Source organism: Periplaneta americana, chromosome 7 (genome assembly GCF_040183065.1).
Source record: "Periplaneta americana isolate PAMFEO1 chromosome 7, P.americana_PAMFEO1_priV1, whole genome shotgun sequence".
NCBI classification, from domain to species: Eukaryota; Metazoa; Arthropoda; class Insecta; order Blattodea; family Blattidae; genus Periplaneta; species Periplaneta americana.
Window position 1 is genome coordinate 152798275 of NC_091123.1, and position 27437 is coordinate 152825711.

General features: G+C 35.6%; 1 protein-coding gene across 3 annotated transcripts in view; it reads left to right on the plus strand.

Moving 5' to 3' along the window:
• Positions 1–22780, plus strand: part of HERC2 (E3 ubiquitin-protein ligase HERC2) — a 159788-nt gene extending 137008 nt beyond the window's left edge. For all 3 annotated transcript variants that reach the window (XM_069831643.1, XM_069831645.1, XM_069831644.1), the window contains exons 69-83: positions 936–1042; positions 1876–2053; positions 3910–4059; positions 6411–6514; positions 7338–7444; positions 10392–10519; positions 11624–11905; positions 14833–15040; positions 16383–16577; positions 17110–17244; positions 18868–19036; positions 19280–19443; positions 20948–21102; positions 21859–21948; positions 22177–22780. In XM_069831643.1, coding sequence (XP_069687744.1) covers positions 936–1042; positions 1876–2053; positions 3910–4059; positions 6411–6514; positions 7338–7444; positions 10392–10519; positions 11624–11905; positions 14833–15040; positions 16383–16577; positions 17110–17244; positions 18868–19036; positions 19280–19443; positions 20948–21102; positions 21859–21948; positions 22177–22338 — 2334 coding nt within the window. In that variant the 3' untranslated portion in view covers positions 22339–22780. The remainder of the gene's footprint in view (positions 1–935; positions 1043–1875; positions 2054–3909; positions 4060–6410; positions 6515–7337; positions 7445–10391; positions 10520–11623; positions 11906–14832; positions 15041–16382; positions 16578–17109; positions 17245–18867; positions 19037–19279; positions 19444–20947; positions 21103–21858; positions 21949–22176) is intronic.
• Positions 22781–27437: the final 4657 nt, after the last annotated feature.

Consider the following 27437-nt stretch of genomic DNA (forward strand, 5'->3'; position numbering starts at 1 on the left):
CCTCCAATGGTAGATTATTAAATACATTGATGCCATTAAAAAAGCAAGCATTTGAGCTCACGCTCAATCTGCATCTTGTGTAATCTAATTTATCTTTATTTATAATGTTAAAGGAATGTATATCTGATCTAGGCTGATAAAGCTCTATGAGAAATAAATACTTAAAATTGTAATTCAAGTAATCTTTAGAGACAACTACTAGAGGTGATGCATTAGTAAGATCTTATGATATTCAACCACATTTATTTCTGGACACAAAAAGATTTATTTTTTAATTTATTTAATTGCTGGTCTATTAATTTGTGCAGTAAACTGTGCCGCACTCAACAGTTCAGTTTCTGCTTGGAAAGAATGCAAAGGTGTCCCACAGGGTTCAGTGCTAGGGCCTCTGTTATTTACGACTTATATAAATGACATACATGTCTATATGAACCATTGCAATTACCATTTCTTTACTGACGATGTGCAAATATATTTGCATACAAATAAGAAAATATTAAACGACGCAGTTAACAAAAATTAATGATGAACTTGACTCACTACTGACATGGATGCGAAACTATGATTCAAAAGTAAATCCTAAAAAGACACAAGCAATCCTTATGGGACATAATCGTTTGTTGAGCAGTGTAGATATGAACACAGTATCCCTGTAATATACTTGACGGCTTTAAAATTCCCTATAGTGAAAGAGTTACAAATCTAGGAATTTATATGGACAAAAGTCTTACTTGGAATACACAAATTATGCATACTAATTGGGTACGATAATCGCAACAATACATCTGCAACAGTAATAGATTAACAGGAAAATAAAAATTGTTAGAATCAATGTAACAACATGAGCAATGCGGGTTAAAGGTATTTCCAATTACTTATAAATGGAGACTTAGATCATATCTCACATTTACATGATCCTCTCTTAATTCGATCAGGTTGCTGTTAACTCAGGAGGAAAGCATTGCTTGGCTCTCTCAGCAGAAGGAGAAGTGTATTCATGGGGAGAAGGAGATGATGGAAAACTGGGTCATGGTAATAGGAGGTAAGTTTCGTTTGTTTTGTATTGATAAAACAGAGTGCAGTAAACTAGTATTGTTGTTTCACGCCTTTATGCATACAGCTTAACTGGTTTCCGAGAAAGAAACCCTTATAATAAGGTAACTCAAAAATGTGTGTAATCCCCTCAGTAATTCTTCAAGTTAACATTAACCAAACTTCGAGCACACATAATGCTACTCAAAGACATCTCAATTTCTAAAACTTAAATGCTGAAAGTGAAAAGTTAAAACATGAAATTTTATCAAGATTTGTCGAAACCTTCATATCATCTGATGTGATAAGTTTGGAATGTTAATTTCGTAGAATTTTGTTAGTGGTAGCATGCGACACTGAAGGTTTTTGACGAAAAAAAGTGGAAGGAAAGTAGTTTGGAATGTGAAGAATTCATGTAGGACGTAAGTTGACTTAAAACATATTAGAAAATACCGAAAAATTGGAAAGAATTAATTGGTGTAGGCAACCTAAAAGTGATTATTTAATACATGAAATAATAAGATAGAACACTTTAAAATGAATGCCAATACTGAAGAAAAAAAAAAGAATTTTTACATTGTAACAATTTTGAGCAAAGCTTACCTAACCTAACCTAACCCAAGTTGGAAGCTTGTGTTGCCGATTTTCGTATGGACATCGTCATGAGAAATGCAGGAAAACTCATTCCATCTGAAAAGTTGTCAAATAAAAAATGTCTGTGATTAGAGGAATACATAATGTCGCTGATCTCGTAACATGTCGTTCATTTGTCCCCTAGTTTTTATTTTAAAATTTTATTTTCATTTTTAAATTATTACAGTAGCATTGTGCAATTCGTTCCAGCTCGTGCGAACGGCCAAGAGTAATTGAAGCCTTGAGAGGCAAAGAAATTATAGATATTGCATGTGGTGGCGCCCATTCAGCAGCTATCACGTGCAACAGAGAGGTCTACACTTGGGGTAAAGGTCGATATGGACGGCTTGGACATGGAGACAGTGAAGATCAACTTAAGCCCAAATTGGTAAGTACCATTAATAATGATCATGTTCGCATGTAAATTTTCAACTAATTCAGGAAATTTAGAGTTTTATTCCAAAGACCTATTAGACTTACCTATTCTGACTGAAGTTTCTTATTGTTGTATCAGTACATGCGTACACAATATTTTCAAATTTGTCATAATATTCAAGCACACATCATCATTATCATCCTCCTCTTATCGTGTCCTCCTTTCGGAAGTTCGATTCCAAATATGCCTCCATTCGTCTCTGTCTTCCCAAGCTTTTTTCCTGTTTATTTATCCCACTTGTATCCCCATTCTTGTAAGTTCTTCTGAATTTGATCTATCCATCTTTCGTGTCACTTTTAAATTTAATATTCTCTTTCTTTCTTTTACACAACTATTTTTTTAATTAGTATGATCCATGATTTACATCATAGACAAATATTTACATGGTGTTTAGTGCGACTTGTAATTATTCAATTTTCGATATATGGTATGCATGGTGAATTAATCGATGTGGAATAATTTGTCAAGGAAAATGCCCTTGAAATAGTAAACATTAAATTAATACGTACTAGCAACTTCTTTGCAGATCATCTAATTAGAAAAGCAGTTTCTTTTGCCTGAAACATTCAACGTTTTAGTAATAAATAATACAGTCACATGTGTCAGTGGTTCTGTTTTCAAGACATCAATAGTTACGAAGTTTGTGCTATTTCTGCATATGAATGTCACATTTTTATGCGAGCATTTATTATATGATTATAAATTACTGGAAAATGTTAAATACATAAAATGCAGTTTTTCAGTGTGCAGGCCATCCTTATGGCAAATGATGGCAGACAGCACAACTGAAATACTGCGTGATTCAAAGGCTAGCACCAACCTACAGACGAAAATGCGTATATGCAAGACTTACCAAAAACCTGAACTAACCAAACCTAACCTATCACTGATATTCGATCTTACGAAAACTCGCTTTCTATCTATTTATGGGTGAAAGGGTGTTATGTTCTAGTGCTTATGGTTTCATCTATGGAATTGTCGACCTGGTTGGCGAGTTGGTATAGCGCTGCCTTCTATGCCCAAGGTTGCGGGTTCGATGGCATTTAAGTGTGCTTAAATGCGACAGGCTCATGTCAGTAGATTTTCTGGCATGTAAAAGAACTCCTGTGGGACAAAATTCTGGCACATCCGGCGACGCTGATATAACCTTTGCAGTTGCGAGCATCGTTAAATAAAACATAACATTTTTCTATGGAATTGAGGACAAAATTTACGCAGCTGAAAGCGAGTTTTCGTAAGTTCTAGTATCAGTGACAGGTTTGGTTAGTGCAGGTTTTTGGTATACCTCACAGATACGCATTTTGGTTGGTAGGTGGGTGCTAGGACATAACAGCCTTTGAATCACTTAGTACTCCAGTTGTGCTGTCTTCCATGCTTCGTGATAAGATTGGCCCATAGCACTGCCAAGCTGCTGATACGGGCTTCATTTCATGTATTTCACACTTTCCAATCATTTTCACTCTATTTACCTCATTTACATCCATTTCTATGGTTCTTATATGTCTTTGGGTACAATAACATTTAGGCATTCTTAAGTAGTTTCAATTATACTGGATGTCTATGTAACGAGATATAACTCATTTCATGTTTTGACTCCGCCATTATTTAGTTTAGCATTTGGACTGCTGAAATTTTTGGTTAATTTTGTGTGGGATAATATTTTGTTTCATAACAATCTTCTAAGACAAATTGGTCACTATGCGAGAATTAAGAGTCCAAGTTTTTGTTTTCATATTTAATTTGATCTCAGTTAAGTCACAAATAACCTCTTTTTATGCTACAATCAGAGTTGTGATATATATTTCTAGGTAGAAGCCCTGCTCGGTTATCGAGTGATGGATATTGCATGTGGGAGTGGAGATGCCCAAACACTCTGCATTACAGATGATGACAATGTATGGTCCTGGGGAGACGGTGATTATGGCAAATTGGGTCGCGGAGGCTCTGACGGTTGCAAGGTAAAGATCATTTCACGTGTAATTTATTTGTATACTGAAGTATTCAGTTTAGTATAGACTGCTCAGTGAATATTCAGTAGTCACTGTTACAGATCTGTTCTTGAAGTAAGAAACAGACAAAACGTTTTTTCCATCCCACTCACCCAAAACAAACTAGATAAAGTAAATGTTTGAAGTAATATTGTGTAAATATGTTAAGTAAAGAAAAAGTTGATCTATTTTAGATACAGATTAGTGAAGTTTATTCAAACTAATGCAGCAAATGTAGAGAAATTTTATTATTTAAACTGTGTAACTTATAGCAGCACGAATGTCCTTCGGAAAATTGTGTTAACATCATGTAGAACAACTGTTGTGAATTTGATTAAAGATTATGAAATCTAGAAATTTACAGAAGAATGATGCAGCAACATGATGGCAACTATATGACTGAAAGAAAAGTTTATCTATGGGAGGGAATAGAGAGAAATAACAGATATTTTGACGGATCTTGTACTGCAACCACTTAAAGAGGTGGTCATGATGTTAACACCATTTGTGAAAACCAATTTCTGTTGTTGTGTCTGCTTCACGATCCCTCTATGCAGAGGTGAATTTACCATTAGGCTAACAGTAGGCTATGCTCTTGAAAAGTAATTTTAGGGGTGGAAACATTTTGAAGAAAATGTACTTGTCCAATATCATTAATCAGTTCATTCAGCAAAGTAATATACGTATTTCCAAGGTTCAAGTACATATGTGGGACAATAAAATTTAACTTCAGATAAGAAATAAGAACTCTAAAGTTTTAGCAGTACCTATGTTTCCATATAGTCGAATACTTAGATCCTAAAATTAAAATAAAATAAGGTTTGATGAAATGAAATTCTTACGGTAAGTTAAAGAAAGATAGAATGGCGTCAGAGCATTCTGATTGCAAACGATTACATAAATCCAAAGGGAGATAGGTGTCAGTTGTATCACGAAAAGGAGTTTGAATTTTGAACAGTTATAACATCTAATCCATGTATGACGGCATATGTAGAGTAATTCTTTTAATGCGATTTGAATATAGAAGATTGTAATTTTGACATCCTCATCACTTCATCAGTACTGTAGTGTTATTTTAGTTCGAAGCTTTTCGTTGTAATATTCCATTGTATATTTAATTTAATCAAAATACATTTTATGTCTATATTGAAGGGAGCAAGCAATAGTGTAGTGCAACAGTTCTCAACTATTTCAATGGCATACCTCTGTTTTTAACTTCGGGAATTTGCAGTACTGTACCTCTAACCAAATTGATTATGGGAATATGTCATCTGTCGCTCCTAGGATCAGAATAAACATTTCTGTGCTCCAATATCAAAATTTATTGCTTTATTTAGAAAGAAACAGTTGCTCTTTGAATTTATTCAATGGAATATTCCATAAAACATACAGAAAACAGCTACATTTTTTGTATTTTATGAAAATTTATATTTTTATTTCAAACTTTAAGTACCTCCCAGGAATGGCTCGCATAATAATAATAATAATAATAATAATAATAATAATAATAATAATAATAATAATAATAATAATAATAATAATAATCTTTATTGTCATTGAATGAAAAACTTCACTATAGACATTGTCAAATGTTACAATCTTACTGCAATACATTTCATAGATATACAAAATAAAAATTGAATTATTAAAACAATGTAGACATTTATCAAATTACATAATATAAAGTTAAAAGTACTATATTTACTAGATAAAAGACAGTATCAAGTACTAATTGTCATATGTTTAATAACTAATTAAGAATACTACAAACAGAGGCTAATTATAAACTTTAAAAATGCAGCATAAGGTAGTGCAATTTGCTCTGTTCATTAATACATTGAAATTTAAATGTAAATTGATTTACCACTAGGTTTCATTTAAAATCTCATTATTAAAAAAAATACCACCAGTGGTATGTATAGCATAGGTTAAGAACCGCTTTTGTAGTGGGTAAGGTGCTGCGGTATAAAATAGAAGGTCGCGGGTTCGATTCCCAATAGAGTTATGGATTTTTTTTCATTTGACCTAATCATTTTGGCTGTATTATAAGTTTGAGAGCGACTCAGCTTCTAACAGAAATAAATACCACGAGTATTGCTTAGGGGTAAAGGCGGTAAGCATGTGGATTGATATCCCTACCGTTGCTAATGCCAGGCTCTATGACCAATAACAGGAATAACTTTCTATGTTTAATGTTAAAGCACTTTGGTCACTGCTGCATACAAAATAATACGTATTTAAATTTCTTTAATATATTTTGGTTATAAAGATTTCATATTATATTTACGGTAATTAGGTTCGTTTCTTCTTCTCTTTCATAGATTCCAATGAAAATTGAATCATTGGCTGGACTTGGTGTCATCAAAGTTGAATGCGGTTCACAGTTCTCAGTTGCTCTTACACGTTCTGGCAGTGTTTACACATGGTAAGTGTCTCCGTGAATCAGAATTAGGCTGGAACTTGACATTTCCAACGTTTCGGAACTACATACAGGTTCTCCCTCTCCCTCTCCCTCTCCCTCTCCCTCTTTCGAAAAAATGTACTTGTAATTGCTCGCCCACGTCAAAATATGAAGGTAGGACAATGGGTCCGTATCAATACAAAAGTGCACATGTGCTTGTCCCACACTCCATCTGTAACCCATATCATCCATGCAGACACAAATCGTTTGATATATCGTACATTTATGTTGTATATATTGTTTATTTTGTCTTTTATATGGTACATTTTCCACAGCCATTTTGACTGTGGCAATAGAGCAACAAACTATGGAACAAGAGCATTCAGCAGGGAGGAAGCTATATTTTCATTCTGTCAACTTCAGAACGGCTCATGTGACTTGTGTAACAATAAGTACTGGTAGAAGGCAGCCAGAGTATGGTCACAATCTACTATATACAGTCACGAAGCTTGAGTTATGAGGGTGCTAGAAACAATAGACTATGACGGTACTATTTTGCATTGCCTGTAATGAGGCGATATTAGCGATCCTAGTGGTGAGCAACTACCTAATGTTTGCATATTTACTAATGTATTGAGCTTTGCGACTGTATATACTAGACTGTGGTATGGTACTGACCACATCATCTGGTTCTACTACTGAATTCTACCTTTCTGCCACAGTACATTTCATTGACGTGTACTGGAATAGGCCTACTTTACAAGTTGTATTTTGGATTCCTGATTCAAGCATATCTATTAATGCAATAGAATGCAGGTGCCCTCAGTAACATATCTTTTACTTATAGGGGAAAAGGTGATTATCATCGACTAGGTCATGGCACTGATGATCATGTTAGAAGACCACGAAAAGTTGCTGCTCTCCAAGGAAAAAAAATCATCTGTATTGCAACAGGTAAGTACCATTCTGCCTTAGTTCCATATTAGATTACTGTATATTGTATTAAAGAGTTTTCGTACCTTTGTCGCCTGCTAAATGGTTAATGTTCTGTTGATGTCATTGATGAAAGAGCCAATCGGCCATTCATCTCACGTTATTTCAATAAGTATCTCTAGACAGATAACGTGAAAGTGAACAAAGTTTACTGTAGGCCTAATCCAGTGTTAAAATCTCGTTTGAAATTTGCCACTGTGAACGATACCTATTTACTTAGAACAGCTCAAGGTGAATAAATTTTCAAGCCAAAGTACAAGAAGGCTCAGGAAAGAATTTTTTGTTGAGGACATTGAAGGAACATGTATACCATGCGTTTTTTTAAGCAAGACGTAAAGCATTGCAGCAACTGTGCAGCAAATCAAAATACCACTTTACGAGTTTGCTACACGATCCATCATGACAGTATGCATTTTGGTCTTTTGTAACGTTTATTATTGTTAAAATCGTCCAGTAGTAATAATTCCATGTCATTATCATGGAAGTCGAAACTATTTAACATGTTCGGTTCTTTTAAGGTTAAATTTATTACTCCAGTAATAGAAGCCAATATTAATTGTCCACCATTTTGCAGTCAGCTGACCTAATTGCTTTTTTTTTCGACCCTCATTTTGCTGCAACAAAGACATGAAGCGCTTTAAAAAAACGCACGATTCTTTACGAATTTTTACGAATGTGAACATACATTACTACTGACATCAGCATAACGTTAACCATTTTAGGTTAAGCAATTTCCATGAGTTTCAGCCTTTTTTCCTTTCATCACTTACTTTTTGTAGCACAACAATCCTGAGTAGGAATGTTAATACATGAAATGTTTGAATATAGCGTAAAATATGTTTAATAATAGAGAGTTTTCGCACCCTTGGTGTTCACGAAATGGACTGGAGTCTGCATAAAAGTCCAAGAAAACTTAAATTGCTTTTTCTTAAAATTTTCTTTAGATATTTCACAGAAAATAGCATCGTCTGATTTTTCATATAATACTCATGGAAATTGCTGAACCCAAATAGTTGAGAACTACGGCCCTGTGCACTATATTTTCCATTTTACTGCTTTATTCACTTGTGCAACAATGTTGAACACGAGCTGTTACTGTAGTTTCACTGCCACTACTACAATCTAATTTATCATTCAGTTCCCATTCATTGCATTTTTATTTTGGAAATTTTTCTTTATTAAGAGTTTATCCATTTTTAATAGTTACATCGCAATCACTGATCACTTAACAAGCGATCACTTAACCCACGATGGTGATCACCACAAAAACCGACAACTGAAACTGAATGTTGGTAATGGTTACTTTTAAGTTGCGTAACAAATGTAATTGTCTACGGAAAAATGTTGAACATAAATAATAATTTGTTAACCGATATTAGGCAAAAATACAGTCGAATACATTTTTAATTGAACTATTAATTTCGTATTATTATTTCTGCTTGGTAATATTGGTACTTTTGACCATTATTGTTTGATGGTAATACAGTAGAACTTGGTTATAGTGACCTCGTTTTGTGCGACACCTCGCTTATAACATCAAATATTCCGTGGTCCCAACTAATTCCCCATAAGACATATGCTTTTCTACCTTGCTTAATACGACAAACGTATATGCCTCTACTTCGCATATAACGTCATTTTCAACTTCGGCTTGGAATACAATTTTCTAAGAACCAAAGTATTTTAAGAAATATTTTGTTGAAATCTGGCAAATTCTTTACTGTTCCATTCTGTCATAGACCTCTGGAATGCAGGCAGATTCCCCATCCCATTGTAATCCGCCCGAATTCATGCGGTATTAATGGTACCTGCATGCGGTCAGTTTCGACAGAAGTTTTCACTAAGTGCACGCATTTTAACGCAGAATGGCCACCAAAAGAAGTAAGTGACACTTTAGAAGCCATTAGAATTGTGAACATGTTCTATGAAGCTAGGGGAGGGAGCAGTGAAATTGCAATTGAAATAATGAACATAGTACGTAATTTAGAAAGTGTGTATTGGGCAAGCAGGAGACAACAGAGTAAAATGTCTGATTATTTTACTCCTAAGTAAAGAAGTTTGGTGAGTAATGAACAAAATGTTTTAATACAGAATTCTGTATTTATAATTGTACATGTATTTTATTATGTTCATGGTATGCTTAAAAGTGAATACATAAATCTAAAATAAGTATCATTATATCTGTTATTTTCCATTTTCCACCTCACTAGACTGATAATGTGAATCTTGGTTACTACGACACTCATTTATAACAACATAATTTTTAAGGTCCCTTGGATGTCGTCATAACCAAGTTCTACTGTAGTTGATAAATTTGAACTGAACTGTGAAAAAAAATGTGGATCATAGACAAAGAAATGGAGTCTCTGTTGCATCATGTGTAGAAATTCACCAGTCTCAAATGCAGGAGGTAAGAAAGGGAGAGGGCGTTGTGAGTTGCGTCACTAACATGTTCATTGCGACATCTGACCCTCTCTATGGATTTAAAATAACTATTTCTGGCCTATGTTCTAGTTCATCTTTCAGACAATTAATTATTTTTTGATGTGAGTCTCTTTTCGAATTATTTGGAGGGACGAGCCTCTCAGTTAATTTTATTGGGGTGTGGCATCCCTGACTTTAAAAGTTGGGGCAGAATGTGTTTTGCTCCCCTTCCCCCAAAGTGCTGCTTAACATACTATCTTAGACACTCAAGTTATTATGTCTTGTCTTGTTTGAAGATTCACTCCTCAAGAATCATTTGCTTTCATTTCTTCTGTTTACAGGATAATTTGTTTTCAATGTATCCAAATATTTCTCCTAAGCTCAACCTTACTACCATCATATGATTCTCGGATGCAGAGAATAAATTGTTACGTAACTGCATAACCGTAGCACATCTTGAATAAGTGCCAATTTCTTGTTGCAGGTTCCCTACACTGTGTAGCTTGTAGCGATCAAGGTGAAGTGTATACCTGGGGCGACAATGATGAAGGTCAGCTTGGTGACGGGACAACCAACGCTATTCAGAGACCACGACTTGTGGTTGCATTGCAAGTATGTGTTTGAATTTTCTTAGCTTCAGAATTATAGCCAATTAAATAAATGATACTTCTGAATAGTTCATTCTCTATTTGTAATATTCTTTTACCCATAAAACTAAAGAAAAAAAGGTATTTTACTAGCAACTTCAAATTAGTGTAACTCTGTAAATATCGAGATTGGGGCACATGTTTATAGACATTTTTTACTCAGAATGTCTTCGGAAATAAGCTCCATAAGTGGCGGTAAATCCTCGTGAATCATCCTGTATATTGTTGGGGTTCAATCCGTGCATCTTCAATTTATGAGCCACTTATTTCTTCTTTCTTTGTCAGCAGGAATATGGTAGAATTTGTAGATTCCATGCCTACTATTATTTGTACAATTTGGAGCCGCACAACCAACTGTTGTGTAAATTAATAATATAGTTTAATGTTTAAAACTAAAATGCATCCACATGTCAGATCTTTTACTTTTTGTATAGTTGTTTCGACCACACAGACATCACGTCGCTTGGGATTCAACATGGCAGCAGTGTTGCCAATGGGGTGGAAATTCCGTCAAAACTGACAGAATTTCAACACAGCGGACGGGAAAAAAATGGCTTTGACAGCGACGGATTTTCTGGCGGAAATTATTATTTACATCGTCTTTTGACATTTTTAGCTGCTGTCATTTTCAATTGTTTAATTTTTGAGAGATTTTACTTTTTATTTGAACAGCCCTGCTTCTTCTGTACTATGTTTAAAAATACCCTGTTTCCGATTTCCTCGTAATCAAGTTAGATGTTGAAGAATTATTATTTTAATCAGGATTAGTAAGTAAGTTGTGTTAAAATTTGCTTATATATATATATATATATATATATATATATATGGTTTTTTTTTTTTTTTTTTAATTTTGACGGATTTCCAGGTGTTATACTGACGGGGATACAATTTATGTGTTGGCAACACTGCATGACGGATTGGTCTGCTAGGGGGAATATAGTCCTTTAACAATGATGACGACTATGATGATTACGATGATGATGATGATGTATTCCACTTGCAGTTTTATTAAGTATTTTATGGTTATGCACGAACAGTGACACTAATTCTTATAAAATGCAATGTGTAGGCAAAGAAGATAACTCAGGTGGCATGTGGTTCTGCGCACACATTGGCGTGGAGCACGAACAAGCCTGTGTCAGCCAGTCGTCTGCCAGTGAGCACGCCCCTGGAATATGACTTGGTGCGCGACTTGCCCCTGCCTACACTGCGTAACCGTCTTGTTCTGCTTCATCATTTCTCGGAGCTGTTTTGTCCAGGAGTCGCCATGTTCCCTATTGATGGAGAAGGAAGCTTGGACAAACTGCGTGGAATTTTGGTGTCGTCAACAAAGGAAGCAACATTCCGAAAAGTAATGATTTTTGTAGTTATTTTGCTAGTATTGTAAATCACAGTTAAATGAAATGAAATTTAGATTGTCAAACATTTTTGAAACGAAATGTATTTTTTAAAGAATCATACAATAACATTATAGCTATCCAGAATTACTGCTACATTTACTTTATTGTCAGACCAGTAATGAATACCCAAATTCTGAAGAGATGTTTCAAGTTTCTTCAGTATACTGGGTGTTCAGTTCAAAATGTGTCACGGCTCGCTGTATGCCGTCACGTGGCTAGTCGATGAGCCTAGAAAATTCAATCTTCCTACACTTCTGCAGAGGTGTATTATTTATCTGCCAGAGAAGTTGCCTAGCAAGTACGGCGTTCATTCAGAAGAGTACTTACCAATACGTACGGTAAAGCTGGTAGTGGCAGGAATGTGAACTGTATCGAAACACATACTGAGGTGAGTTTTTTCTTACTGTCGGGATATGGGGAGAGGGTTAAGACAATTACTTACGTATTTGTTGACATTAACTTCGACGGTCAACATGGACCCGAAGCATTTGATTTGTATTGTGGAATGTTGCCGTATGCAACCGATGATAACGAATACCTGCATATGACTTGGCTGCGCAAAACACTGTTCAAAAGAGGTTATGGTAGCACACAGACCGTATAGACCGCCATCTGTTGCTACGACGTTCAAGTTATACTGCACACGTTCTCAAGTTCAGATTGAACGCCTTGATTAATAGGCAACTTCTCTGACACAAAAGCTGAAACTCACTTCAAATCGCTGACTCATTAATAGTGACATCATGACACACTTTGAAATGAACACCCAGTAGTTAGTGGGCCTACCAGTTGCCCTTAGGATCATGGATGTGCTTGTATGTGTTTTTGCTTCCATACATGCTTTATTGGTTTCTTTTTTTAATCTGTGAGTAAGTTATTGTTTGTTACTTTGCTGATTGTAATATTGTATCGTATTTATTAACATTCCATGGTATTCATACATTGCTTCACAGCTAGAATATGGAACAAATCAAAAAACTTAATACTACTATAAAGTCTTAATTTATAGTCACAGTCTAGTTGAAATATATACAGAAGAGGTTTACAATATAGTCTACTAGTATAACACAAAGTTTTAGTATCAATTTCATGAAGCGTTGTTGAATGTCACGAATTCACCTACAGAATAGAAGGCATGAGAAATTAGGTACTTCTTTAATTTGGCCCTAAATGATTTTATGTTTTGAGTTTCATTTTTTATATCGATAGGGAGGCTATTAAAAATGTTTACTGCCATATAATGCATTCCTTTTTGATAGCACAATAGACTTGCCAATGGAGTATGAAAGTAATTTTTGACACGTATTTTTGCTATGAACTGTTGAATTAGTTACAAAGTTTTCACGAGTACAAGGAAGATTATTAATAAAAAAATATACTGACAAGCCATGGTAAAGAAGATATACAGTGTGTGTGTGTGTGTATATTCCCCAATGTTCTCACTAACCATAGGAGTGGTATTAAGACAAAAGCTTCCTGGCAGTTGATTTGTATCATTCTTTTTCTATACACTGTCCATGGAATCTGTAGATTGCCAGTTACAAAAGAAGACTTTGTGCAACTAGTGTCATAGCTGGCTGGTCCAATGAATAGTTAGGGCACGAAAGGAATGGGTGGGAGAGGAACACAATGTGAACTCTCTCCCACTCGCTAGCTAGCGTGGGGAAGGAAGCAGCAAATAACGTCATGTGCATGTTTACTCTACAGAATCCACGGATGGAGTCCACACCTGTGGAGTAACGGTTAGCACATCTGACCGCGAAAGCAGGTGGCCCGGGTTTGATTCCCGGTCGGGGCAAGTTACGTGGTTGAGGTTTTTTTCCAGGGTTTTCCCTCAACCCAATATGAGCAAATGCTGGGTAGCTTTCGATGCTGGACCCTGGACTCATGTCACCGGCATTATCACCTTCACCTCATTCAGATGCTAAATAACCTTAGATGTTGATAAAGCACTGTAAAATAACCTACTAAAATAAAAAAATAAAAAATTCACGGTTGGAGTATAACTTCCCAATAAAGTGCTTCAATGTTGTTGTTCTTCCTATTTTATTGGAGTACAATTTATCACATAGAGGAAGGTGTTGTTTGTTCAAAATTTCATTTTTGTTGCATATTGGACAGTTTGTTATTGTTATTAAGTTTAATTTGTCGAGATGCTCAGCGAGACAATCATGTACTGTAAACAATCTTGTTCTTGTCTTCGAGGTTTTGTTAAAATAAGTTTTTCTTTTTTTTTATACATAATACAGTATACAGTTATTTTAATAAAGTTATCTAGAAATAATCGATGGATGAAGAAGTACTCGCACTACTGCACTAGATTTTTTTTCATTTCGCCTTCCTTCACTAGCTTGAAGCTGCTCTTTCTGCATGGAGTTTTTGGAATCCTTTGCTTAGGTGTCCTCACAGTCTAGTATATACAGTCACGAAGCTTGAGTTGTGAGGGTGCTAGGAACAATAGACTGTGCCAGTACTATTTCGCATTGTCTGTAATGAGGCGATATTAACGATCCTAGTGGTTAGCAACTATCTATGGCTGCATATTTACTATGTATTGAGCTTCGTGACTGTATATACTAGACTGTGGTGTCCTCACAAGGACAAGAGCTGCAAGGCACACTCCTGCCTCCGTAATTTTGTGTGAACGATCTTGTGTGACTCTCATGTGAGCAAGCCATAATGGTAAACACACAGCAAAATAAATAACCGCAGGAAAAATGTTTTTTATTGCAATTATCAAAGAAATAGAGAATGTGTATGCATAAATAGACAGAGAACCTTCCCTTGCTCTCCATTCTCCATATTTAGCTAACCTAAGTGTAATTGATCCCTACATCCTTTGAAAAGCAGTGAATTTGATTCTGTGTTTGATTGTCAGGTCGTTCAAGCCACAATGGTACGTGATAGGCAACACGGACCAGTTATCGAATTAAACCGAATTCAAGTGAAACGTTCACGCAGCAAAGGTGGTTTAGCAGGACCTGATGGAATCAAGTCTGTGTTCGGTCAGATGGTTACCAAGATGTCACTTCTCACCCAGGAGGCTCTTTTCCTACCTCATCGTGTATGGAAAGTTAAATTCGTTGGTAAGGAATGTTTTTTCTTCTAAATTCGTTACATTTGATCATGTTGGTATGACCAAGAATGTGTAATGAGTAAAAAAACAGTATAAGAAAGCATATAAAATTGGGGGAAAATGCAATGGTAATAGAGAAAAATAAATTTTTCTTTACTGTAAATAAATTATAGAAAGCTACTAATTAATAAAAGAAGAAATTTTGCAGATAATGAACTAAAGAAATTAAATGAATGGATTAAAATTAACAATAAGGCAGCAGCATGGAGCGCAATAAAATTAGTAACAAAATGGGAGGAAAGAAATATATTGTTAATAGAAATGGATTAAGCATTTTAACAAGTTAATGATGAATAGGACTATGAAAGAATAGTGTATTGGCTATGACAGAGATATTAATTTGAAATATTGAAAAATTAGACGGTGAGTTTAGAATAGATGAATACAGAGAATATTAAAGAAACAGCAATTAAAGATCTCTCAGACTTTTATGGAGAGTCCTAACCCCCCCCCCCCTCCCTCTGTATCTGTGTTCTAAGAAATTAGCTGTGAAATGCATTACTCTTACATTTAACATACTGACCTGGTATTTCTTTAATTATTTTTCTGATTTCTGATTCTATTCATTCTTGCATTTTTTTTTTTAAGAGAGAGTGGAATAGACTAGAGATGGAATCAGAAATGATAGTGAGGGAAATATTGAAATAAAAAAATCTTTTATTATCATATATCCAACAAAAAAGAATATTATCACTGTTTGAACACGTTACATTAATGTAAAAAGAAATTATTTCCAAGCTAACTTTGAAAATGATGTTTGTTGGTTGTCAGTATATCCAGTTATGGCTATCTAGGACGTTCCATTTCTGAGATGAGAGCTTCTATAAGGTGACATTATTATTTCCAAAGATAGGTGTGACTGAGACTGGAAGGTAAATAATAATGTTTAGAAATGTAGAATGGCAAGAAAGACAAGTAGGAAATCCGTGAAAAGATTTTCTCAGTGTATTTCTGTTTTCTCACCACCATCTCATAATTAAGATGCATTCTATCATCAATACAATAGCAATGTGAAACTTAGATATCATACCATCTTTCCCAGAAAACCAACCCCATAGATCTCGTATGGCAAACATTCTTCAAAGGAAGTAAGTAACCATTAAAATATGGGGTATTGACGCCAACTCCTTAATATTAGTGTCTGACACCATACAGACACGCAAAACATTACACATAATAAATAAAACGTGTTTTTTAAGTTAACTTCCAAATATATATACCAGTAATTACACCTGTGATGATGTATGCAAGTGAAACAGAGAAGAAACCATTTTGTTATTTATTATTTTAAGGTGAAAGTGTAGACGATTGTGGAGGTGGCTACAGCGAGAGCATCACTGAGATGTGCGACGAACTGCAGAATGGTTCACTTCCATTGCTCATTCCAACCCCAAATGGTAGAGATGATGCAGGAACGAACCGGGATTGCTTTTTGTTAAATCCTATGGCCAAATCTCCTTTACACATGAACATGTTCAAGTTTCTGGGTAAGATATCACTATTTTTCTACACTCTTCTGCAAATTATAGTTTTGTATAGAACTACAATTTCCCCAGTTCTTGTTTATATACTTTTCCAATTGATATTACTGTTAACATTGTAATTTTTTTTAGTTAATGTTTATATAGTAACTGAAATATAAAAGTTTCTACATTTTATAATTCTGTTCCATTATGTACACTGTCGTAAGTAATTAGTCTTAAAAGTGAAAAATAGTATTGATAAAGAATATAAAATAGTGCAAAGAAAATGAAACAAGAGTTTCCTCTTCCACCTATTCTAATAGTTACAACATTGACATTGTTTTATATTTTCTTTTGAAAAGTGGGATGTCGAAGGAAATGCAGTAAACAGTTCTTAATCTCGATATTTTGTAGTCCTTGCATTAACGATATTTAGAAGTAAATAGTAGTGCAAGACTTTTTATGAAGATTCAGTAACAGTTTGATACAGGTTACATTGCAGGTGAATGTACTTCTTCGTTCTTTCTTGCCCATATAACTAGCCACTGTGTTTCAGGTGTTCTCATGGGAATTGCAATACGAACTGGCAGTCCATTGAGTCTGAATCTCGCCGAACCTGTTTGGAAGCAGTTAGCAGGAATGACTCTCACGCCAGCAGATCTAACAGAAGTGGACCGTGATTATGTGCCAGGTAGGTTAGGTTAAGATAGGTTGTAGGGGGTTTTTAAGGAGCCAGGCCTCCTGCACGTCAGCCTAAAAGACTTACGGTATTGTGCATCCCCGTTGGAAGGGATGCTAGCATTGTCTTCCAAAATCTGTTCCTTGGACTAGTAACAGTATCTTGGCTCCAATGTTAGTGTCCGTTCCTAAATCTTCCCTTGTTATTAAATGGGATATGTTCATATTTAATTATCTTCACTATATAAATATTATACATCTTGATGTTACGTTTTATTTAATGACGCTCACAACTGCAGAGGTTATATCAGCGTCGCCGGATGTGCCGGAATTTTGTCCCGCGGGAGTTCTTTTACATGCCAGTAAATCTACTGACATGAGCCTGTCGCATTTAAGCACACTTAAATGCCATCGACCTGGCCTGGGATCGAACCCGCAACCTTGGGCATAGAAGGCCAGCGCTATACCAACTTGCCAACCAGGTCGACTATACATCTTGATTACACAACTTTTAACATTTTATCACTTCTGAATATACACTTCCACATACGCAGAACACATCACAAATGCTAAACACACCTACAGCAACATAAATGCAGACATGGAAATTCTACTCATTCAACCAAAAAACCAGAAACTAAACACACTAGAACAATACGAAATATACAGGCACACAAAAACACACCCTCATGATATTCTCAACACACAACTCAATTTCAGAACACACTCACTATTTGACTCCATATTACACTATACAAACATACCCCCACAGGAAGCACAATCAGAAGACGCGAAAACTAGGAACACCCAGTTCTGAAGATAACTTACAACAGGTTGAAACTAGTTAACAACAAGGTACCTAATTTTAACACGTGAAAGAAATACAGTATATTTTCCGAAATATAAATATTATTTGTCACTATAAACAACAAACTTGTCCGTAGTTTTAAAACATTAATTATTGCATCGTACATTATTAAGAAAAATATATATAAATTGCCAATATGTTAACCAAAGTATGTAGTATTACATGTTGTTTGATAAATAAATAAATAAATAAATGAAACTCACGCATACAAAAAAAATACAGCAAGGATATGGCTGTTCTACTGTAAATACCTTCGATTTCTACATATAATATTCAAACGAACTAGAGACAATATAAGAATAGAAATGACAAGTTTTTTGAAATGTGTTGGGACTTTTGTGTGTGAATAATAATTTCATCAAAAGATGTTTGGAATGTTTGAATGCAGATGGATACCACTTTGAACAACTTAAAACAGGTATTATTACTCATTAGAAATAAAAATATAGATAATTATGTACATATTATTGTTATAGTAATCAAAGTTACATGAGTAAAAATGTGCCACAGGAGATTATGGATCGATAATAGCGTAGTCTGTACTGGCCATGCAAGCATGTCTGATGCACATGTTTGCAGACGAGAGCCGAGCTGACCACTCTGTATGTGGGGATATAACTATTAATAGTTTTATTTTGTTGTTATATGTGTTACATCATTCAAGTTTTAAGTGGCTTTGAAAATACTGTCTTGACACTTCGGTCCGTGTAGAAAATAATTAGTGGTAATAACGTAATTCGGGACACACTCTGTTTTCTGTTGCTTCAGGACTGCTATGCATTCGAGATATGGAACCCGACGGTAAAGTGTTCCAGACTTTAGAAATGCCCTTTTCCACACCATCGGCATATGGCAATGAAGTACCCCTTTCCACACGGTACCACCGCATTATGCCAGAGAACAGACTCGAATATGTGAGACTTGCGTTGAATTACAGGTGAGTAGAGAATCAGCAGCAGTTATGAAGAAGTAGAGGCAATAATTTCGTGGAGTGCATTGTATCAAATATGCTAGAATGCATTGCACATTGAAGTAGTTCTATTAATTATTTATTGTTCATTGACAGCAAGCAGTTGGTCTGTGCACAAGATTATGTGAATAGCTTTAACATACGTACAATGTGTTATAGTGGTCAGGAAAGGGATATATATTACTGCTACATTGTTGTCTGTACTTTCAGACTCCATGAGTTTGATGATCAAGTTTCTGCTGTTCGGGAAGGAATGGCAAAAGTCATCCCAGTGCCACTACTGTCTCTCTTTAGCGGTTATGAACTCGAAACCATGGTTTGCGGATCTCCAGACATTCCTCTCAATCTTCTCAAGTCTGTAGCTACTTATAAAGGTATGTGCTTCTTGCTATACATTAATAAATGGTAATATTGTAATCAATCATCTTTGTTATCATCCTCCCTTTCCTCCTCCTTGACATCACCACCAGCTCCACCATCATTATCATCATCTCTTAAGTTTGATCGACTCACACACACTGTTTGTATTCGATATTCTTCTGTTACTATATTTTGCCTTTGGTTTTTCTTCCATCTTGATATACAGACCAGATTCTGTTTATTGATTTCTAATTGTGAAATTATTGATTTTGCAACGTCAGGTATACCAACGCTTGTCTTAAAACTTTATTAAGTTTATTTTAATTTTTTTTTAGTTCTCTTTAAGGCCTGGTTTCACTAGAATACAGCAGCATTAGTATGGTCATCGTTTTATAAAAATAAATCTGGATAAAGCTTTGTTTTTGTTTTTGAGAATTAGTTCGAAGAGGTGGAAAAATTCAAATATCTTGGAGCAACAGTAACAAATATAAATCACACTCGGGAGGAAATTAAACGCAGAATAAATATGGGAAATGCCTTTTGTTATTCGGTCGAGAAGTTTTTGTCATCTGGTCTGCTGTCAAAAAATCTGAAAGTTAGAATTTATGAAACAGTTATATTACCGGTTGTTCTGTATGGTTGTGAAACTTGGACTCTCAATTTGAGAGAGGAACAGAAATTAAGGGTGTTTGAGAATAAGGTGCTTAGGAAAATATTTGGGGCTAAGAGGGATGAAGTTACAGGAGAATAGAGAAAGTTACAAAACACAGAACTGCATGCATTGTATTCTTTACCTGACGTAATTAGGAACATTAAATCCAGACGTTTGAGATGGGCAGGGCATGTAACACATATGGGCGAATCCAGAAATGCATATAGAGTGTTAGTTGGGAGACCAGAGGGAAAGAGACCTTTGGGGAGGCCGAGACATAGATGGGAGGATAATATGAAAATGGATTTGAGGGAGGTGGGATATGATGATAGAGACTGGATTAATCTTGCACAGGATAGGGACCGATGGCGGGCTTATGTGAGGGCAGCAATGAACCTGCGGGTCCCTTAAAAGCCATTTATAAGTAAGTTTTATATTATTATGATGTACCGAAGTACATATGATATTTTCGTGCAGGAATTCTGCGTTATCATATGATGAAGAGAAAAACTCTCTCGGGCACCGGGACTCGAACCCGGGTTTTCAGCTCTATGTGCTGATGCTTTACCCACTAAGCTACACCAGATTCCAGTTCCGGTGCCGGATCGAATCCTCTCAGTTTAAGTTCTACCTTTCAGTTTTCCCTTTGGTGGCCTACCCTCATGTACTGTGTCACAGAATAGGTGACAGTGGCACAATGTCCAACATACCGTGTATATGGGTAGACACTAAATAACTATAGCAGTTGATAAAGCATCATATTAAAAAAACAGTGTAGTACTGTATATAGTTTACAAACAGTTAACTTTTAGAAAGAAATGTATGCCTTACTTGATGTTTTTTTTTTCTCCGTGTTCATTTTCCAGGTATTGATGCCAATGCTTCACTTATACAGTGGTTTTGGGATGTCATGGAGGAATTCACTAACCAGGAAAGATCACTGTTCCTTCGTTTTGTATGGGGAAGAACTCGCCTCCCTCGCACCATAGCAGACTTCAGAGGACGTGATTTTGTACTGCAGGTCAGTTTTTGCACTCTCATTTATATTCAGAAGGTTTAGGATTCAACCCAAAGATTTTTCAGTTTGTCGCATGGCTCTGTTAAGTGTGGTAGTGAGTGAAAGTTGACTCGTGGCCAATGTTTTCATACATCTTGATTACACAACTTTTAACACTGTATCACTTCGGAATATGTATGATAAGAACTTTCTTGTGTTAAATATTTTTAACGTACCTTGTTAACATGTTTCGACCTATTTTCGGTCATCTTCGGAACTGGTCGTTGTTAGTCTTGGCGCCTCATGTTTCCTGTGTGGGTGCGTTCGTAGTGTAGAGTCAAAGAGTGTATGTGTTTTGAAATTGAGTTGTGTGTTGAGAATATCGTTGGGGTGTGTTTTCGTGTGTCTGTATATTTCATATTGTTCTAGTGTGTTGAGTTTCTCGCTTTTTGGTTGGATGTGCAGTATTTCCATGTCTGTGTTGATGTCTCTGTAGGTGTGGTTGGCATTTGTGATGTGTTCTGCATATGTGGAGGTGTTTTGTAATTTTTTTATGGCTGTGATGTGTTCTTTGTAACGTGTTTGAAATGATCTGCCTGTCTGTCCTATATAGAAGTTGTTGCAGGTTTTCAGTTCATGTAATCCTGCTAGTGCCGGTACGAGGGTGTGACATAGCTGTGATGTATGCCAAGTGCACAGATTGGACCTGGTATCTATGCAGAAAATTACTTCATGTATGGATTATACACAACATATTTATTTCAATATATTCTGTTCCAGGTCCTGGACAAATACAACCCACCTGATCATTTTCTACCAGAAAGCTATACCTGTTTTTTCTTACTGAAGATGCCACGGTATTCATGTAAGGTGAGAAATGTTTTATTGGTTTCTAATTTTAATACCATATCCAGCAACTGTGGGACAAAGCGAGTGTCAGATAATTGATTTTGCTGTATAATTGGAAAATACATTTATAGGTTATGTAAAGACACACTGTACTGCATAAACACTTTTTTCCATATTGAAATTTAGTAATTTTCATATAGATAATTAAAATAGACTAAGATTATAACAGTTAAGATCTTTTGTTCCCAGGCTGTTCTTAGAGAGAAGCTGAAGTACGCAATCCATTTCTGCAAATCAATAGACACAGATGAATATGCGAGAGTTGCCATGCCTGGCAGTGGCGGAGCCTCCAGCAACTGTGACAGTGACGAACTAGACAGCATAGCTAGTGACGGGCCAGGATCAATGTGAATATTAGGCTTTCATTTGGCTGAAGTTGTTATTCTGGATGCAGAACACCATCACACACTTTCAGCAGAGCAACAAATCTTCTGTTCTCGTAACACCTGATTCCAAATTGTCTTTAAAAGTGGTAGTGCTTAATAAAAAATGTGTCTAGTCATCATGTCTCAAGTCGTCAGATATTGCGATGGAATGAAAGCTTCTATTTTTTTTATGTTAGAATTGTAGCACAGCAACCTCCTCCACACGTTGTGAGGCAGTACTGGAGAAACTTTGTCTGCAGGCCATTAAGAAGAGATATTAAGAGAATAATCCGAAATTTTACATTATATACATAACTACGGAAAATAATAAAGAAGTGTTTGTATAGATCTTACAATTATAGTATTTATAAAACAACGGCAAAATATGTTCATAAATCATCTATAATTAAATTATTACTTCATATTTATACGTTGTTCTTATTATGACTACTGTCTATTGGTGCTCAAATAATACATCATATCTATTTGAGAAAAAAAAATATAGCCTACCTATATGATTGAAAGAAATCGGGTTTTAAGTTAACTATGTTATTAATTATTTTTAATTTTCGGTGGGCAACAATAGCCTGCAGACCGAAGTTTCCCCATCCCCAGTATAAGGAACAGTATGTCAGCATCATCTCCCTTGCAAGTATTTATGTTATGTAAGAAATGATATCCCTAAGTTATTATTCCAATGTTGTATTTTCTATGCCATTCTTTCTGTGTATTATTCTTTTGATTCTTTCTCTTTTCTTTTTTTTAAGATTGTTACGAAATTAATTTCGTTCTTTGTAATATACTGTGAAACCTCTGATTTACGGACATCGAAGGGACGTAACAATCTGTCCGCATCTGGGAGGTGTCCTTTATTGGGAGGGAGGCTCCCCAATCTAACAGTAAATTTATAATATGCATTATGTATCCTTTCACGGTTTAAATGAAATGTATTACTGTAGTTTAATTATAAACAGAGTCTACTGTACTACAGTAAATTCTTTGCAACTCTAACTACAGTAGATAAGACCGAAAAAAGGAAAAACAGTATTGTGCCATGCATTTTTTTTTTTATCTTGGGGATTAATTGAAGTGAATTTTTATGGCAGGCAGAGTAACTATCTCATGCCCCCATGTTTTAAATTGCTTCCAGTGCACTTCATTAGAACCAGGTACCCAGCTTCGAAGCCGTTAGCCCTGTGAACTTACAGTATAATTATTTTCCCCTATTATAATAATACAGGTTGATTATCTAAGAAATTAGCAAGTTCTTTGTAATAGTAGAAGAGAAAGAGTGGGGAAAGGGAAGTGGTCCGTGGCCCGTTTCTTTTAGGGCTCATCCCGACATTTGCCTTATTACTCAAGGGAAACCACGGAAAAACCTTGAGCAGGATGAGGTGTCGTGCTGACGACAAGCCAATTGGCTACAATGGGGTCATGAATATGTTGTGGTGGGAGGTTGTCATTTAATCATCCTTTGAAGTACTCAAACATTAAAATACATATTAATTAGTTACAAAGAATTCAAAGTGTCTATGCAGCCAATAACGTGATGACCCTGGAACAGAGAAATAGCATTATTAGTGCATTAATTGACATGTATGTCTGAGGAGTCAAATGGTTGTTTAAAGTTCAAGTTGGTATTCGTCTTGTACGTTGTCGTTCCAAGCTAGAGGGTGGAGTACACTCTTAGGTCTTTTATGTTTATCTAATGCAGGCCATGCAATTTTATTCTAGGTGCTCAGTTATATAGTACTGTAATTTACAGTTTTCAGCTAAACTTTTACGTTCAGGTGCCATGTCTCTCGAAACCGAACAACTGATTGAAATGAAGAGAATAATCCTGCTAACCCTATCATGTGTCGAATACAATTTCAAAGTCGCTGAAACCTGGACCCATGAGACAGGTTAAACTTTATGACTTTGTTTATCCACCAGCTTTCAGCCAACAAGGGTTAGTGAGCTGGGCTAGTAGCCTCGAGACCCTTATTATCTTCTTTCATGTTAAGGAATTTTTGTACAGTTCTCAAAACCAAATTTTCCATTTTTGTAACACATTACGTCTTGAAATCCAAGCTCTGTCCGTAGTCAGGAGGTAAAGCAAGCTTTAGGACTGTCAAACAGCTGTCCGTGTCCGTAAACGAGAATTAAAATTATCATTATTTCTATATTATTTCAGTTGGGACATAAAAAATCTGTCCGTAAATGAGGAGTGTCCGTATCTTGGGGGTGTCCGTAAGGAGAGGTTTCACTGTAATATGTATAATTATTTATTACATCTTTAGTGCATTTCTTAAAGAGAGGACACCAGTCTTGAAACATTACTTGTTGGTTATTTAGGAGACATAAGAAAGTTCTCTTTTGATGGATTTACGCATGATGATCTCATGAAATAGTTCAAGAAATTCTTCATTATATTTATTTGTTCGCCACTATCACTGAAGATCTTGATGAGACCTTTTACAGTCTTGGAGTAATATATTAAATCTGGTATAATGTGTAATGTGATATTACACAGTCAGATCTCAGTAGAACAATTTTCTGGGGGACTTGATGAATGAATTCTAAGAGTTACTGTTGCATTGAGGGCTTGTGATACTCCAAGAAATTGACATGCATGACACAGAACAATTTAAAGAGATTACATACAGAGAAACTGAAATTAATTAATAATGTTTTAAAATTTTGTGTTAATTACTACTGGGTGTTCATTTCAAAGTGTGTCATGACGTCACTGTTGTGAGTCAGCGATTTGAAGCAAGTTTCAGCTTTTATGTCAGAGAAGTTGCCTATTAATCAAGGCGCTCAATCTGAACTTGAGAACGTGTACGGTATGACTTGAACATCGTAGTAACAGATGGCGGTCTGTACGGTCTGTGTGCTACCATAACCTCTTTCGAACTGTGTTTTGCGCGGGCAAGTCGTACTCAGGCTATTTGTTATCATCAGTTGCGTACCGCAACATTCCACAACACAAATCAAATGCTCCATGTCCATGTTGACCGTCCAACAGGCTATTTGTTATCATCAGTTGCGTACCGCAACATTCCACAACACAAATCAAATGCTCCATGTCCATGTTGACCGTCCAAGTTAATGTCAACAAATGCTGTACGTAAGTAATTGTCTTAACCCTCTCCCCATATCCCGACAGTAAGAAAAAAAAACTCACCTCAGTACGTGTTTCCAAACAGTTCACATTCCTGCCACTACTGGCGTTACTGTACGTATCGGTAAGTTCTCTTTTGAATTAACGCCGTACTTGCTAGGCAGCTTCTCTAGCACATAGGTAATATGCCTCTGCGGAAGTGTAGGAAGATTGAATTCTCTAGGCTCATCGGCTAGCCATATGACGACATTTAGCGAGCCATGACACACTTTGAACTGAACACCCAGTATAATATCACTATTAAAAATTCTACTTGATTCAATAATGATATATTAGGCTATATTCATTTGTTTTTTTACTGAAAAGTAATCGGTAATTTTTTGGTTATTATTATTTTTCTTTAATATGACTGTATTTTTACTAGCTTATTTAGTTAGATGAAATTAATGACAGCAATACTGGTATGATATTTGGCGAAAGGAGACTGAGGATTCGCCATATATTACCTGACATTCGCCTTACTCTTGAAAACGTCGGAAAAACGCAACCAGGTAATCATTCCTAGTGGGAATCGAACCCACGCCCTAGCACAGCTTTGGATCAGCAAGCAAATGCGCCTGCCACTTAAGCTACTCAGTCGTCATTATTGTTGTTGTTATTATTATTGTTGTTATTATTATTATTATTATTATTATTATTATTATTTTTAACATTCCCTAATGCTGGGGCATTAGACTTTTTCTTCTTTTTTCCCCTGTCCAGGAACAAAGCCCTTTACTGAACAGCGGGTCACTCTGAAAATGGTGCGAGTCTTGGACTTCTAAGTTCTGGTACTGGAATCATAGGACGAAAATGATCAGCTTCAAGTTGATACCCCACAATAGTATTGTGCCGAATAGAGTGCAAAACTCTTTCTTTTGGTCCGTAGTTAAGTTGGTTTAGTATTGGACTCCTGTTCTGCGGATCCGAGTTCGATTCTTGGTTTCACTTTTCAATTATTTATTTTAATGAACGTTTCTTACTGTTATGTAGTGGTTGTCATATTCAAATTATTTATTTATATATATTATACTGTGATCAATTTATGCAAGCGTATACACGTTTACTGCTATTTCTCTAATGATTCTCATTTTACATTCAGTATGTGGATAAACTTAAATGTCTGAGTCTATATTTTAGACGGGTGAACAATCCTTCACATGCCTGCACTTTCGTGGCTTACTGCACTAAAAGTTGTGTCAGGTGTCAGTATGAGTTGTACTCTTGCAAGATAAGCACATGTTCTTTAGGCAACAAAATACAGTGTGTTAATTAAGTTAATATGGCTCAATTCAGGTATTCTGTTCCCCCAAAGAGTATTCGTGTATGGTTCATCCATGGATACAGAATCGGCTCGTGCTGTAAGGAGATTATTTCAAGAAAAATTTTCTGGTGTCCAAGTTCCAAATTGAAGTTCGATTCAAAGATTGATAATTAAATTTTGTGAAACTGAAAGTGTTCCTGATAAGAAGTGTAGACAGCCACATACAGTACTCACAGAAGAAACTCTAGATAACATTGGACAAGCTCTGGAAAATTCCCGTAGAAAATCACTTGGAAGTCTTTTTCAGCAAGTGGGAATTTCCTGTAGCTCTGTTCAAACAGCTACAAAGTTACCAAAGTTAAAACACTTGCTTGATATAGGTGAGTAAATTACTTTTACTTTACTTTTTAAGTGTTAATTTTTAAAGTGTTTTTAATTTTTAAGTGTTTATTAGTAATAACTTACGCAACGAACTGTAGGTAGATTTTTAAGTTATTATTAGTGTTTATTAGTAATAACTTACGAGACAAATTAGGTAGATTTTTAAGTGTTTATTAGTAATAACTTACGCGACGAACTATAGGTCGATTTTAAGTGTTTATTAATGTTTATTTTTTAAGTGTGTATTAGTAATAATAATAACGTACGTGACGAACTGTAGGTAGATTTTAAAATG